General features: G+C 41.1%; 1 protein-coding gene across 1 annotated transcript in view; it reads left to right on the top strand.

The window, feature by feature from the left end:
* The window catches only part of gfra4b (GDNF family receptor alpha 4b), an 80,141-nt gene that overhangs the window by 52,764 nt on the left and 9,414 nt on the right, over positions 1-17,963 (top strand). The window contains exons 2-6 of the mRNA XM_049585999.1: positions 6,971-7,246; positions 7,467-7,547; positions 11,298-11,643; positions 12,413-12,522; positions 13,362-13,496. Of these exons, the coding sequence (XP_049441956.1) occupies positions 6,971-7,246; positions 7,467-7,547; positions 11,298-11,643; positions 12,413-12,522; positions 13,362-13,496 (948 nt within the window). The remainder of the gene's footprint in view (positions 1-6,970; positions 7,247-7,466; positions 7,548-11,297; positions 11,644-12,412; positions 12,523-13,361; positions 13,497-17,963) is intronic.

Consider the following 17,963-nt stretch of genomic DNA (forward strand, 5'->3'; position numbering starts at 1 on the left):
TGTGAGCAGATGAAAGCAGCATGAAATTGAATATTTTTTGATTTAGGCAGATGGGGTAAAAGACATTACAAGAGAAAACAAAGGTGGTGTGACTTTACAGTGTTTGAATAATGGGATTCTCTTGGCTTATTGCAGGTCATGCTTTGGAATATGCTTTTAGAACAACCTGAGAACACAAATCCAAAAGAAACACATACATCTAGCAATAGCAACATACATTTTTCTGACTTAGTTGGACACACACACACAGATAAGGTGTAAAACAAACACTTTTGAGAGTAGGGCTACAAGCAAAACCACCTTTCTTTCAAGAAGTCATTGTACCTTTTTCAGTCAGAGTATAATTTAAAAAATTGCAGAGTGCAAAAAGAGAAGAAAGGCTCAAAAGAAGAGTGGCAGCTCTTTTCAAAAATTCACCACCTCCACCGCAATTAACTCCAGCAAAGGTCTGTATTTTATGTGGTTTATGAGCTCTATGACAAAAACTTCTCCCATACAAATGTTTCACTGCTAACTGTCTATACTCTTACACCTGGGGTCAACATCTTGATGTGTATAATTGTGTTTTTGTAAGAGCTCCTATTGCTGCATATTACTGTGTGTACTGTTAATGGCCTGGCTCCCAGCTGGTTGCAATAGACTGTTTTTATTCATCCATCAGACAACTTCATGATTTGGTTTAATACAGAAAGTCAGCAGTGGTCCGAATCACAAGACATGCTTGTGAAAACTTAGAAGAAATCACAATATTTTGTTGAACCTGGTGGCGCAGGCAAAGGCTTTTTCAGTTGCCTCTGTCAGCTCAGTTGTGCTAAATTTAGTAGTGGTCCATTTTGTAGCTGGCATTGGGCTGTTGCGGCACATGGCTATGGGTTGCTTGTCGCACAGAGGACATCATCTCATCAGTCTTTAACCTCTCCTCCTGCCAATGTCTGCTTGCTGGCCATGATTTGTGGTTTTCAAATGTAAACATTAGTAGACATCGAGGAAAATATGGAGATGGGCACAGCCGAGCTAGCAGCCTGCCAGCCATCGTACAGGCGTTGGATAATAAACTGGGTGACCTCTGTGCCACATCAGTTTCCAACTGAGTATCAGGAACTGCAATGTCCTTTGTTTCACCAAAGCTTGGCTAAACCCTGGGCAGCACCGCTCAACCAGGAAACTCTTTTTCTACATGCCAATCTGACAAATTAGAGGACTTTGGCAAAAGAGACGGGGAGAGGGCATGTGCTTTGTGGGAAATAAAGAGTGGTGTGACAGTAAGAACGGAGGTGCTGCCTTGTTCCTGCTCTGGATCACTGCTGTACATCGTTCAGAGGTGGGGAAGGAGCGATCATCAAAATTAGAACTCTGATTCACTGCTTGAGCCGACCTGACCTTTAACCCTATGGGCCTGAACGACGCATTGTGCGTCCAAATTCACACCTGTTCTTCTGTATTGATTTTCTCCGCGACCGTGCATCATAGTGAAACAGCAAAATTGTAGCTTTCCGACAAGACCAAGCACTCGTCGGTAGTCCAATGTTTTCATAGCGAAAAAAAAGATAAATTTACACTAAAATCATGAATAACAGAGCTTTCATACAGCTTTGCACACACATTACTGTTGGATGGATTACTCGCGAATGCAGCATCGCACAGAAATGCCACACATATCACATGAAAGCGCAGGAGCAGAGCTTTCAAGTGATACCACACACATCATTGTGTGTCACTGTCATCCCATCATGCTATAAATTCAGATTTATTGTCTACAAAATAAAATCCTGATGAATTTCTTTACAATCCATTATACAGATCTTATTATCAGTCACTTCATATAGTGAGGAATATCGTATCTTACCACGTCTTAGGCTTGCGTGTGTTTCTCCCTGCCTATCCACATTTGTAGTCCGGCTTTCAAGATGCAAATATCTCCATATTGTCCAGTTGACACTCCATCAAACTTTGTATGACAAGACCAGCCACTTCACCTTTGCGCACCCAGACAACTGCAGCCTAATTATGCATGCTGACAGGGCCGTAGTCACCATATACATTGAAGGGGACATGTCCCCCCCCCCCCATGCCCAAAATGCCCCCCAATATATAACTGAAACTGAAAAACAACAACAAACTTTGTTTACTGCAAACAAAGTGGCAAATATTATCTTGGAGGACATCATTGCACTTGGTTGACTATTTTCTATGATCTTAGATGTAAATATTGCATGTTTCCTTCAGATAAAACACATTTTTGACTTGTGAATGAGTCAATGGAATTTCTTGCAATAATGAAAAAATACTGGCAATCATTTTCCGCCTGGCACAAACCACATGTTTTGGACAGCTGTGAAGTGACAGAGTGTCCCACCATCATGGTTCTTATAATGCCAGATGCCAGAGAGTCTCCCCTCTTCATATATGGCAGAATATGTCTTCTTCCAACTTGCTATGGTGAGATACATGTAAAAATGTAAGAATTTAGTAACACAGATTTGTTTTTTTCACTGATATAAAAATTAATATAAAATACAGGCACATAGAAGAACATGAAATGATGGCAAATCTGGTTAGCCCTGATTGACCTGAAAAAAACAAAACAAAACAAGATATAGCATGTTTATCTAGCCTTTATAATGACTGTGATATGAGCTTAAAAGTAAAGGCAGTAAAAATACCCCAAAAACGCCTAGGGCCCATAGGTTAATCAAGCTAGGGCCCAAAACTGCTGCTGTCAGTCAGGCTGGAGTCTGGTTTGGACAGAAACTGTGTGTTCATGGAGGGTCGGGCCTGATTTTTTGGACTCCTGTCAAGATATGTAAACAAGCTAGGACACATGCCTCGGTGATGTGAGAGACGTGAAACGGAGTCCGGAGCACATTCCAGAATACCACCACAGCAGCCTACAATATAAGAAGAAAAAATGACTAAATGACACAAGCTATAGGAGCTGATGGGATTGCATTTCGGGGTTGTACCTTGTATCGTTTCATGTGAAAAATTGAGCATAGCGTTACTTCAGGCAGGACACGATGTCAAGCTCGGCTCACATCCAGCTACATCAGCTGATCTTAAACAGCCCGAGTAGCCCTGCCTACTGTTGCTGCTTCCTCTGGGAGCCGCTTTGCAACTCGCCTCCACCCCAGCTCCTCCTTTTCATGCTGTGTCTGACTTATCAGTGTCATTTCTGTTTGTCATTGATGCTGCTCTGTTCTGATCCCAAGGGGTCTTTGCTGCTGCTCTCCCTGCCTTAGGCTTTCCATGTAGACACATGGAAGGGCAGGGAGGTTTGCTCTCAACGCCTCAGGCTTTCCTCATTTGCGTGTGGAAGGGCAGAGAGGTGTGCTCTCTCTGTCTTAAGGCTTTTCACATAGGCACGCAGAAGGGTGGAGAGGTGTACTCTCTCCGCCTTAGGCTTTCTACTTAGGCGCATGGTAGGGCAGAGAGGAGTGCTCTCTCTGCCTTAGGTTTTCCATGTAGGCGCATGGAAGGGCAGAGAGGTGTGCTCTCTCTACCTTAGGCTTTCTGTGTAGGCCTAGAAAAGGCAGAGAGGCCTCAGAACAGAGCCGTACCGCCAAGTAAGATACTGCAAATGGAAATACAGTTTTCATTGACAAAAGTGTTCCTGACTGAAATGACTGTTTGATTGAAAAACTTAACCAAGGATGGGACTCAGGATGCAAGCACCTGTCTCTATGAATATGTAGAGCATTTTTCTCTAACGCCTGTGAATATAGTCAAGCCAGCGAATACAACTTGACTCAAAATAAAGATACACAGCAGGGTATAAAAGGTACAGGAGTTACATTTAAATTTCAAATTAATGTGTCCAAGTGTCAACTGTTTACACGGTATAAGAACAAAGAGCCATTATACACCATATGATACAGACCTAATGCAGTTCCATATCTCTTCCCTCACGATTTTACCAACAACAACGTTAGAACTACCTCTTCTGCTAGCACAGAAACAACTTAAGATGAATTTCACTGTTTCTCTTCATCCCACACGCTCATCCAAAGTATCTATCTTGCCATCCGAGCCCAGCGATGCAAAAGAAAACCAAGAGCTTCCATCTCACCAGCTCTTATGTTGGCGCACTTAGACGAAGTTCAATAAACGACATGGTACTGCTTGGGCTTTTCACCACAGCAACAGATGAATATGTATGGTTCTTTCACTTGTTAATGTTCTCTGTATATTCTGTACATGACACACACCTATTATTCATGTCCTCTGGCTGGCTGAATAGACTTGACTCATACTGCAGAGCTGAGGCAGTCAAAGCTACTCAGGACAAGGTAAGTCAGTGAATCAATGAGAGCACAGTTTAGCATTTGTATAAGTCTGCCACTCAAGATCTTTCACACAGTAACGGGTATAATCCACACATATTCAGTGTGTATTAAAAATACAAGGTTACATAACTTAAACTTTGTAAGGGCTTCATATGTCCAGGTAATTCAGCCTGCAGGCCCAGTTGATAATGGATAGTCACAAAGTATGTTATCACTGTATTGAATACAAGCAAAGTTATTATCATCTTTATAGGGGTCATGTGACAGATAACAAACAGCTCTTACAAAACTGTTTTCATAAACTTTATTTTTTTTTAATCTTGAGGATAAGGGAGCAGTTTTGATTTTTTTTAACATCTTGATAAGAAGATAAATGCAAACTGTGTGGTAGAAATAATGCACCACAGACAAAAGAGCTGATCTGCTTCATAAATGCCTGTTTTTGTGTTTTGGGATGCAAACAGAGAGAACTATTTATTCATTTCACAGGCTTTCAGTGATCAAAACTCACTTTCTTCTCCTTTATTGTAAAATATTTGGTATGAATTTCAAATTGGTTTGAAGGGCTTTTCTTTATTCCACTTTACCTGCCGATAGCTGGGGCAGCTGGGGCTAAGGAGGTGGAGAGGGTCGTCCACTTATCACTCAATCCCCACCCTAGTGTCTTTTTATTAGGAGACAATATTACACTTCCATACTATAATAGGCACACATAGGCATTAAATAACATTCATGAAGTGTAGACATTATTATAATAGTCCAGGAATGGTTGCCATACTTTATGGAATTCATTGACTGATCCTTGAGTGTCATGTCTGAGGCCAAAGCACAGGCCTGGGCTCGATGTCAAAGTGTCCTTGACTGAACCCCAAATTACTCCCTGAATCCCAAATTACTAGGGCTGTAGTCTCCAGGTCGAGTAGTCGATTATTTGGTCGCTATGCTCTCGTTTGACCAAATTCTCATTGGTTGAATAATCGCAGTGTTACTTTCATAAGGAGAAAAGTGCTACATCAACAGCTTTTCAGGATTAATCCATTATTTCCTGTGGCAGGGGGAAAGGCTAAGTTAATGTTATGTTAATGTAAAGTTGAATGTTGTGAGTTGTAATGGAGCCAAACTGTGTACCGTTACCTTTGTTACATGTTGCTGTTGTCCCTGGTTTTATATGAGAAGAGGAAAAGATCGCTAGACGCCAGGCTAATTTATACAATGTAAAACGCCATAGACTTGTGCTAATAACGTTAGCATGTTGTATGGGTGGGGGAAATGCATCCAGATAAAGACAAGTGTTTGTCTGTCAGTTCTGCGATTTATAGTGAAGCCAATTTGCGCCCTTGTGTTTGGAATTGTCTCTACTAAGCCACATTTAATGTGTGTTTTGAATCAACTATGTAAATAAAGTTTGATTTGAACTAAACCAGTCCTCCACCGCCGACTAGCGTTTTGGAGGTGTAACTGCAGAGTGACACAGACACACCAACGCAGAAGTAAAAATAACGTGCAGATTTTTTTCCCCCCACGACTAATCCATTAGTTGAAGATTATGTGCGACTTTAGTTGACCAAGATTTTCTTTGGTTGACTACAGCCCTACAAATAACTCCTAATGGTCAGGCTAGCACCTTGCTTGGTCGTCTTTGAATGGCTGAATGAGTAAATGATGAAAAAGAACTTGTAAAGAACTTTGGATAAAAATGCTACAAATAGCAAATAGCTACAAATGCAGCTATTTACTGTTCATCACCATTTTAGTTTAACATGCTAATTTTGCTAATTAGCACTAAACACAAACTTAAGTAGTTCAGTTCAGTGTTTCAAACTTGACACAACACCTTGAAAAATATTAATATTTGATACAATTTTTGATAGTATGGGGAAAACTAAATACAAGGGAATACCAATTAAAACATTTTAATTAAAAGATAAATATAACAAGGCTTTAACATGACAAGGATGACTTTTCTTAGTAGCAAAGAACAGCAGACTGACTGGAGTAAACATTAACAAAAAGACAAAGTGAAAGAGCGCAGCTGGTACAGCAGAAAATTAGTATTGAAAGCACTGACTGATTGATTAATGGATTTTTTTATTTTATGTCATGCACACTTGCATGTGCCCAACCCTCATTTGTGTCCAAGACACCATTACAATGATGTAACAATCAAAAGTACGTTATTTTACTGCTCAGTCCAGAAAGAGAATACGCTGCCTTCTATCCCAGGCCTGACAAAGAAATTCAGCCCCCCAAAAAAAAAAAAAAAAAAAAAGGTGCCAATCAGAGGGGGAGTAGGGACAGATCTTCAAGTAGGGAAAAATAACGCGACATATACACAGAGACCAAAATATCACGCACACTGGTGGGACCAATGAAAATGTGTAGTTGCATCACACTTGATAGATTTTTGGTTACATGTAGCCCTGTCTGTGCCTTCTCACATTCTCAGACTTACACAATGAGCCACCTGTTGATTTAACTTTAACTTCAATATCACCTTACAACTGTTCACATTTCTTCCTTTAGAGTGTTCTTTACTTTCCTGCTTTTGTATTCCTGACGTTTGTGTCTGACTTCAGCTTCTCCCGTATTCTTTATTTTCCATCTCATCTCATAACCCGACGCCTTAACTGCCATCTCAAATCCCCTCATCTCTCCGCTCTCTGTTGTGCTCTGATTTTCTCTCACAGCTCTGTTAGAGGTAATCCTGGCCGGCAGAGACTGCTTGATGGCTGGAGACTCGTGCTCAAGTGATGAGACCTGTAGTCCACGCCTGCGGACTTTGCGTCAGTGTGTGGCGGGCAATGGCAGTGTGAAGCTGGGCCCCGGTGCCAGGAGCCAGTGTGCCAACGCTGTGTCCGCCCTGCTGTCCAGCCCCTTACATGGCTGCCAGTGTAAACGAGGCATGAAGAAGGAGAAGAACTGCCTGAGCATCTACTGGAGCCTTCATCAGTCTATCATACACGGTCAGTGCTTACTGATTACAGCTGGAGAAAAACAATACCAATACCAATAGCTGTTAAAAACAATACAGATGACAAATGAATAATAGGCAGACTTTAATCTGTGTATAAATTAAATGGAAATGAACACAAGAGAATATTTTATGTTTTATACAGTTTAAATGCATTATGGTATTACAAGATTAAAGCCAACGTTCCTACCTATGTCTTCTTATTACTTCAGGACTCAACCTGGTGGAGAGTTATCCCTACGAGACGGTACAGAGAGATTATGACTACGTCCGCTTGGCCTCTATTACAGCTGGCAAGTTCACTGTCCTTCATTAAGTTTCACCTTATTTTATACAATTTTACCCTTTGAAGATGTTTTGTTCCAGCACGAATACATGACTCAACTGAATTTCCCCTGGAAGCATGCCCAAGGCAAATAGAGGTCCCTTCTGTTCTTAAGACACAGTTACACAAGTATTACCATTTGCCTGAACACAATCCCAGCATCCAAAATGATATTATTGTCTTCAGGTTGTTGGATGGCATCCTTATTCATTTGCATGACTGTCAATGAATACTAAAGCAGGCATTTTTCTTTACTACTAAGTTGTGATAATAGAATATACCAAATCTTGCATTTTGTCTTGTAGCCTCGGGCTCATACAACAATGCAAACTCATAGAACTGATTAAAACAAGTCCAAACTCTGAAAAGCAGATTAAATCTAGAGGATATAAAAAAATACAAACCCAGCATTTGAGGACAACATAAAGAAAATATGCCTTTTGTAAATGTTCATCATGTAAAAGATTTACTAAAGGTTACACTTAAGCAAGTAAAAAGACATTAGTTGTGGTTAAAGGGGACCTGTTGTGCTGATTTTCAGGTTCATACTTGTATTTTGGGTTTCTATTAGAACTTATTTACATGCTTTAATGTTCAAAAATACCTTTATTTTCTTCATACTGTGTGCTGGAACACTTGTATTCACCCTCGGTCTGAAATGCTCTCATCTAGCACTCGTCTCTTTAAGGCCCCCTCCAAAAAGATGCCAGTCTTTGATAATCAAGGGTTTCAAGTCTTCAATAGCTCTGCTTCTCTTCAGAGTCACTGACAGCCAAGGAATGACGATAACACAGTATAGCAGCACTTTCTGCTCTAAAAAAATCATCAATAAAAGCTTTGAAACTAAATTCTTCACATCCGGACATGTTCTAGCAGGAATATGATCTGAACAACATGGGAAACCAAGATTACATGTTTCCCTGATGTTAGCATGTAGCTACATGTAGCAGTGTAGGCAATGTTATGTGAACACTTGCAGTCGCGTGCATGGAGCAGATGACCGTATAAAAAAAAAAATTCTGTCACAATCTGACATCAGCTTGTTTTGAAAGTAGAAAACTAGAATTTACTGCCTCTTTACTGTTTTATGCCTCTGCAAACCAGTCAAGTTGCAATTACAGTTTACATCCATGTCTGTCCAGAGTCATATGTAGCCATGATGGTTGACGATGCTGTCAGTATTAATAAATGGATTTTTTAGTTTTATCCAAAAGCACATATTGTGAGGTCACAGTGAAATTTGACTTTTGACAACCAAATTCTAATCAGTACATCCTTGAGTGTAAATGGGTGTTTGTGCCAAATTTGAGGAAATTCCCTCAAGGCCTTCTTAAGATATCACATTCATGAGAATGAGACAGACGCAAGGTCACACTGGCGTTGATCTTTGACCACCAAATTCGAATCAGTTCATCGTTGAGTTGGACATTTGTGCCAAATTTGAGGAAATTCCCTTAAAGGGATTCTTTGCTGATTTTCAACCAGCTTTGTATCATAACATTATGGGTGTAAATAAACTGTGGTAATCTTCCCTCCATCTAACCAGTGCGTAAAAAAGCAGAATAAGTCTAAATTAAAGTGACTCATATCACAAAGTTTGTTTGCATGAGTCAAAGGCACACGCAGTCGCAGGTGACATATCCATCTACCAATTTAAGTAGAACATCCGTCAGTGTTACAAAAACCTGTAAAAACACTGAACAAACCTGATGACTCATCCCTGAACCCTAGACAGCTCAAAACGGTCAGCTGGTCGCTTATTTCCCAGGCAACATGTGGACAAAAGCTCCATTCAGAAGTTGCCACACCAAGGACCAGGATTCACTCTCACACCAAACATGACCATTCATAAATTCAGGCCAGCTTTATTCACTGAAGCAATAAAGGACAGGAAATTGTCTTGATGTTTTCTCTGCAGATCACATAACACTTTCGTGACTCATTCAAGTTACACTTGTCTTCAGATCTGATTCTAAAAATACCAAGATATAATTTCATTTAATGTATTTTCTGAATCTTATTTAAATTAGCGGTTGTTTTACTTTCTCTTGTTCTGTGTCTGTGACTGAATCGCTAGAAGTACAGTGCTCTCAATAACAACACAGTTGTCAGTGATGTTAGTGGACGATTCTATCATTAAAGCACAAAAAGACCCATCTGTGACATCCAATATAAAATAGCCCAAATAATCAATGACTGGTGACATTGTGCCGCAGTCACACACATTTAAGTGTCAGTATTAAAAGTCTTTCACATTGAAGACCCCTTAAATGTAAAAAGGTTTGATAAAAGCAAATTATGTCTGTTTATGCATCTGCAGTATTTCACATAAAACCTTTGATTGTCTGGGTGCTTATACGTAGTAACATCAAAATAAGAAATGGAAGAATAGCCATAGTAACATGGCAGTGACTCACATCTTACAGATATGAGGACGAAGGAGAGGCGACAGACAGTGGACAGACGTCATGTCTCTTAATGCCACAGTGCGGCCTGTACTTTTGAAAAAGAAAATGGCACAATGGAAGTTCAGAGTGTGGTGATGCAATATGCCAGCTATCGTGATCATTTCAGTCAGTAGGATGGAGAGGCATGGACCTGCCCCGTCAACATTTGTTCATGAGGCCCATGTGGTTCATAAATGACCAGAAAAATGGGCCCTCTATGGGATCGTCCATGGGTTTCATAATGGCCCCATGCCAGTTGCCCACATGGGTGGATTTACCCAAGTGGGTCGCACATGAGTTATGCTACAGCTACCTGGGTACCAAGTCGGTATGGGCCCAAAAGGGGTATCTTTCCTTGGGCTCACTTGAGTAAAACCACCCATGTGGGTAATTGGCATGGCGCCATTAAGGAACCCCTGGACAATTCCAAATAGGGCCCATTTTTCTGCTCATTTACGACCCACATGGGCCTCATGTACAAATGTTGGCTGAGTGGTTCTTGTGCTTGCTTTAAAACAATGCAAGAAAGTAGGGGTGTAATGATACATTCATCTGGATCGATTCATCAATTCAATGACCAACGTAATAATTTCAATGCAAAGTGAAAGCTTCACAGCCTGTATGTTGAAATCCCCATGGCAAATCTGTGTCACCATTCCCATCCAAGCAAAACTCCCTCCTAAACATTCAAAGAGTGCTAGCAGCTTAGCGCCAGGAAGATAATAGTAAGAGGCCAAGAAAATGACAATAAGGATATTTATTACTAGCGTCTTATAACGATAACAGGTCCCTGAATTTAACTGAAATCATATCGTGGCAGACATTGTGATATCAGCAATTATCACATCGTTGCCCAAAGAATTGATATAATATTGTTTGGTAATGAAACTTATGATTTATGCACCCACATTAATGACCACTTGTGTCCTTATTTTCAAGAGAGAAAATGTTCTCTTTTCATAAGAAAAGAAAAGAGGCCAGGCTCCTTTCCTAATACTCATTTTGTTATTCTGGTCCTCAGGAAATGAACCTCTATTGTTTATTCACAGTCACTTCCACCTTGAAAATGATCTTTAATTTCAAACTACCCATCTAAACTTCTGAACCTCTAACAACAGGAGATTACATCTCGCCATGTTGAATAAACAAACTGAGTGCATTCCACAGGTCACATATGCTCTTGTTCATATAAACACAAAACCTTTTTGCTCTGCTGGTATTATTTTCCCACTGAAATCTACGCTTGTCTTTGACCTTACTTCTATCCACAGACTCAGATGTTGGCATGACAACTGTGAATCGCTGCCTGGATGCGGCCAAGGCTTGCAATGTGGACGACTTGTGCCAGAAGCTCCGCACGGAATATGTCTCAGCTTGCATCAAACCCACGGCCAAGTCGGGCCTGTGCAATCGGCCTAAATGCAATAAGGCTCTGCGCAGGTTCTTTGACCGCGTCCCCGCCGACTACACACACGAGCTGCTCTTCTGCCCCTGTACGGACACAGCGTGTGCAGAGCGTCGAAGGCAGACCATTGTACCCAGCTGCTCTTATGAAAGCGTGGAAAAACCCAACTGCATCACACAGATGAGAATCTGCAATGCTGACTATGTGTGCAGGTTAGAGCTAAATGGAGGCTTTAATTGGCTCCCATTTATTTCAATGTCAGTCTCGTGTCTATAGCAGATATTAAAGCTGTATCTCACTTAGCCATGGTCTCATATGGATATCATAAGATATTGCTATAATATGATCATAATCCCCAGTTTTGTTTCGCTTAATGAGCTAACTCTTTTCTCAAGGTATCCAAAATCAGTGGTGCCAATGTTTCATCATTCCCTGTTTATTCAAGCACTCCTTGGATATAGATTTTAGACGTACTCACCATACATATTTGGGCCTGTGCTGCACAGTATCATGGGTCTTTGAAACCAAATAAACAGCCATTCAATCAACAAAATGGCCCGCTGTTTTACCCTAAAGCTTTCTACCACCATTGGTTAGAACACCCCAGAGAGCCCGTTGGAATAACACATTAAATATTTAGCACAGATAAAGAGCCAGATGGATCAGAGTTATCGCTCATTGCTATCTCTGGTCATGGCCATTATTTTTCACAGCCCCATTACACTCAGAGGGCTTTACTAATGATCCCAGGTCTGGGGGATGAAATATATTACTCTTTCTATCACTTTCACATTACAGTCCAATGCTTTCAGTCTTCACCACGTTCAACAATATTTCTTTATGTCAGAGGGGAAACTCTTAATTAAATGAAAGTTATAGTAGAAAGAATGTATTTAAAAAAGAACCAGCAAACTTCTTTTTACATAAAACAACACAGGGAGCTATCGTATTCTCGCTAACCAGTGCCGGCTGTTTTTCTAGGTCTCGCCTGGCACAGTTCCAATATGATTGCGAACCCTCCGAAATGTCTGCCAATGGCTGCAAGCAAGGGAACTACGGAGCCTGTCTCCTCGCCTACACAGGGCTCATAGGTAGGTGCACACCTGAGAGGTAATACACACAGAGACAAAACACATAAAGAAAAGAGAAAAATGAAATGAACAGGTGGAGGAGGAAAGAGATGTGAAGGGAGATATATACCATATGCTGTTTGAGAAGAAAAGAGGAAAATGTGCAGCAGCAAAGAGGCAAGAATGAGCCAAAGCTAGCTGCAGGGATATTTAATAAATACCAAACAGGTTAAGAGTGAGTGGGAGAATAAAATTAAACTTCTGATTCTGAACCAAAAGACAAAAGTTCAACACGTTTTTAAGAAGCCGAGGCATAAAAATCTCTCATTACTGAAAAACAGAGGCTCTTCACACAAAGCGAGGTGTGTTTAATTTGTTTTATAACAGTCCGTAAAATAAAAAAAAGAACAGCCTCTTCTTTTCAACGCACATTGGAGAGAGGACCTAACCTAATGCATTTCAAGAACCTCAAATGGTGCCCCTCAGCACAAACACACACTTGGCATTTTCATTCCTGTCTTGTATTTATTAAAGCACTTGAAATCGCACCTCCACTATGTTGAAGGGAAAAAAAAAACACAGGCACAAAAAAGAAATCTCAATGCCGGAGACTTCTATGACCTAAAAAAGAGAAAATTGGAGTATCCGTCAGAATCTCTCTATTATATCATACGGGCCAGTGCACAGCCAGTCTAAACAACAATACTAGAGTATTATCAGCCCACTGCATCAGGTCAGGGTATGGGAAATGTAGCGTCCATTAATGTTTCAGATAATGAAGCACTATGAATACAGTGTAACAACTCAAAAGGTGAATGAATATTTAATACTGATTGAGCCCTGGTGTTGTCTCTCTGCAGGAAGCACAATAACTCCCAACTATGTCGACAACTCCACATCCAGCGTGGCTCCATGGTGCTCCTGCTCAGCCAGTGGGAGCCGGAGAGAAGACTGTGATCGTTTCCTGGAATACTTCACCGACAACATCTGTCTCCGTGAGTGTCACTCTATCCACAATGTACTGGAAAGTACCAACACAGGTTTTTGGGGTAGGGGTTATGTTTGTATAGGGGTATATGGGGGGCAAAAGCATAGTGCTATTTTAGTGTCCTGTTTAACTGGTGCTGTGCAGTTTCAGAAAGAGAGCTGCTGTGTTTTTCTTCCAGGCATCTTCATGGGTTTTTTTTAAAGATAGATTTAGTTCTGTTTCTGGTTAAGACTCAGTCACTGACAATTCAAAACAACCAAGTCTCTTGACAGGAAAACTAGGCCAACAACAGCAGTGAGATACCAAATGTTTCAGAGTGTACTGTAAAATACAGTTTCTATACAGCCCCAAGGACACAAGCTGCATCATCAGACAGCAACCATGAACAGTGTGTCTAACATCAGAATTGCACTAATTTATTATTTGACAGCTTTCTCAGACCATAACTGTCTGTCACACCAACAGTTATTCTTTCCAGTTTCAATTCAAATACAACTTGCATGTGCATGTTGCATATGTGTGTTAAACACTTAAAGCAACACAAAATATGCCTATTTGCTTTCTTGTTGATAGTCAGAGAAGACTGATTCCAATAAACGTTACAGCCAGCATCCAGTTAGCTTAGCACGAAGACTAGAAACGAGTAAACAGCAAACCTGGCTCTGTCCAAAAGTAACAAAATGGACCTACCAGCACTCCTTAAGCTCATTATTTACCACGCATCCCAGTTGTCAGAAGAAATTGTTGGCATTGTACGTGTCTGCAAACCACAAATATGTTACATTTGCACATTTAATACAAGGGTTTACCATACATGCAGTTATTTTTAAACAGTGGCGGCGGCAGCCAATTTTTACTGAGGTGCTGGGGGGGAGCTTGACTATTAATTGGAGGTGCTAAGGAGTTGTGGATATAGCCTACTAATATATGCACGCAGAGTCCAAATCAACAAAAAAAATCATGCACGTTGTGGAATTAGAGGGACAACCAACAACATCCACCTTTGAACAACACGTCTTTATTTTAATTTTGCTGGGGCTCCACAGTCATCGAGGCAACCCTGGATATAGCAGCACCAGAGAGAGAGAGAGAGAGAGAGAGAGAGAATATTTTCACAGGCCATAATACACACACTGAGCAATACAGAAGAACGACAGCTCACTGTCCTTAACAGACAACCGTAAGCCGTTTCAGGGGTAAGGTGTGGCTGATCCTTGGCCCTGAAACAGCCCACACTAACGTAACACAACAACACTATCGACTATGCCAGAGTATAATAAAAAATAATCCCTGTACTGCGCCTGTGGCAGGCTAATATATTGTTACTCACCACTAGACGTCTTTACAGAAGAATGATGCGTCTGTTATTGTGATTGCTGGCAAAGGCATCAATCATTTTATCTGCGTCCAGATCTTTGGTCCTCCTGGTGTTTATGGTCAAGAATGCCAGGTTACTGTTGTGAAAAAAAGGATGTGTTTGCCGTCCTTCCAACGGGGTTTGAAAAAAGTTTAATTTACCTGGCTCCGCTGATTGGGAAAAAGATGGGACTCAGTGAAAACCCAGTGGCTATTGTTGTTTCTCCGCTAGTTGCTCTCGTGGAGGAGCAGGTCAGGGAAGCCACCAAGCTGGAAATCACAGCCATGCAACTCGGAGTCCACAGTGAGGAGGAAATCCGCAAAGACGGCAACACTCTTTCCCAGACATCATCACAGCTCATCTCCGCTGCAGCTTGCTGGTCTGTTTACAGTGGCGTTGTGCTAGTCTACATCGCATGTTTCATTTACTCTGATTGGTTTTCCGTCTTTCCAATTGTGTGAAGGGGCACTTTGAGTGACAGCCGTTGATACTGCCCCTCGGGAATAGAGGAAATGTACACTCCGTGTCCAGACCAATTCGTGTTTTGTGAATTGGTTCTGGCAACGCCAGGCTAGCTAGCTATGTTTGTACACTGGGCAATAACGGAGCAGCAGAGTGCTAAGTGCAGTAAAAGCAAAACCCAACTGTTCATTAATTCATATAGTTTTAATACTGTCTATTTCAGATTAAACTGGCTGCGTTCCCATGAAAACCGCACACCCCTCGGACCAGCGCAGGGTCCGACCTGCAGAAGTTTGCTTTCACTCGCCTCTGCTGCAGCTGCTCTTCTAATCCATCAATCTGGTCAGCTCCGATCGATCCAACCACTAACTGATCGAGAGGAAGTCTTGAGCGTGATGATTAGTTTGTTTCTCATTTCTCCATCCCGTGACTCAACAACTCAACAAACAGCTGCTGAGAAGCGTTCACAGACCCGTAAAAGCCTCAGAATGCAGAGAGGGCACAAAGTATGATCGCAAAAGGGGCGGTTGATTGTGTGAGACACCTGCCAAGCTGCAGACCACTGCCAGGGTTTTCCACAAATTCATATTTGTGGCAGCCTGCCATGATTAAAACATTTGCCACCACGTTTTAATTTTTGATTTTTGGGGCTGGACTGTTAATTAGAAGGCCTGTTGGAATAAACATATCGTTCAGTTATTGATTGCATCCACAATCTCGCAGCACACAGTGTACTCCGGGCACATGTAGCAGCAGAACAGCAGGTGCAGTGAAAGTGAAACTCAACCGTTCATTGTGCTGGGTCTAAACATTCCTCTGCAGCAGCTGCTCCTCTTATCCGTCAAACTGATCTGATCAGCTCAGATCGGATTGGATCAACATCAAAACATCAGCACTGTTTTTTTTTTTTTTTTGGTGACCCTTTGCAGTGTTTCCTCCGGTGTTTGTGGCCCTGAACCTGACTGTCTTTAACCAACACACTGCAGTATTTCCCTGTGGTCTTGAGCCCTAAAGCCACCAACGTCCTCACCAACCAATCCCTGCTTTTCCAACTGTTTTTGTGCCACCACACGAGGGTGTTTAAAGCCAAAACATGATCCTTTATCAACCATAAGCAAGTGATTTTTGTGCTGAAAATTAACCACATCTTCACCACAGCATTGTTGAGAAACAAAATTTCGATATTCTACAAAATAATGTAATGTATCTGTGGTTTTCAGAAACGTACAGTGCTAATACTTTTCTGCAGTTGGATTGTAACAGGATATGTCTCATATGTTCAACCAATATAAAACCAAAGTGTAATATAGGATAAGTTGCAGTTTTACAGGGGGTTATGTGACCATTTCCTGCCACATATTGTAAAAAGTGTTCATTTAAGCCCAATTTTGCAGCATTTATAGTCCTCCAGGTTGGAAAAATTTGACTTCAAGCAGCTTTTTTGATTTCTGCTGCATAGGAAGACTCAGATCTTTATCACCAGAGATGAAAAAGTAAGCATATGGACACATTCAGTCTCAGTGTGAATATAGCAGGACGATGGACTATAAAAAACAGGTATATAAAGAAAAGTCACTGTAGAGCTGATATAGGGCTGCACGGTATATGCGGTAGACGGTAGAAATGATATAAATTTGGCCCACAGTAGAGATTTGTGCTCTACCGTCCTATCGTCGATGACATCATCGCACCTACCTCAGTGTGGAAATGGCTGCGAGCACAGAGACAGTGGAGCAAGAGGAGCTGGTTCACGTCCATGATTTAGCATAGCACGTGCAACATGTGTTGCTGGAGAACTTGTGAGTGAGTGAGTTAATGTTTTATGAACAGCCCCGGACTTCTCAGACTCTCTTAGCGACTTACCGCTCAGAGGGAACTCATTCAGTGTCTCCTCTGGCAGCAGCACAGCGTCTCTCCCTCTCCTCTCTCACCGTGCACACACGGGAGTTGGTTTTCAGCAAGAGAGTTTGTCATAAACCTTTGGTAATGTAAACCTATGTGACGCTAGGGGCTCCACAAAAAACTCCATATGTGAATGTGTGATAGTTGTGGTATCATAACAGCCTGTCACACGTTACAGCGTGATGATTAGAGGAGAAATGACAGAGCATAAAGGTCCAGGTGGAAAACACACAACTCAGTCATTTAGGATTTTGCTAAAAGAAGGAAATTACCTTTTGATATAGATCCCAGGGGACATTTTGCACCATAGAGTACTGGATTTTAATTTTGAGTTTTGAGATCTGCATTCTGCACAATAAATGCTCTAAAAAATACATTATATCTTTGCTTTTGTTGTTGTTGTTGCTGTTTTGTTTTTTTTTTATCAATTTAGCTTTGCTAAGGGACTACAAAACCCATTCAGAAACACTTCTATTATAACTTTTACACCTAAATTTATACCGCGATATATACTGTTACCGTGAAGGGATTCGATTTATACCGTGATATGAATTTTAGGTCATACCGCCCAGCCCTAAGCTGATACAATCACTGTTACACAAATACCTCTCATGCTTATTTGTATTTCTATGGTTGCATATCACTTCACTGCTGGTAGAGTTTCAGTAATTTCACAATGATATGAAATAAAAACGGCGTTCCCTAATCAAAACAATTTGCACTGATAACCTGCAACAAGGGATGTAAAAACAG

This window comes from Epinephelus fuscoguttatus, linkage group LG9, assembly GCF_011397635.1.
Source record: "Epinephelus fuscoguttatus linkage group LG9, E.fuscoguttatus.final_Chr_v1".
Classification (NCBI taxonomy): Eukaryota; Metazoa; Chordata; class Actinopteri; order Perciformes; family Serranidae; genus Epinephelus; species Epinephelus fuscoguttatus.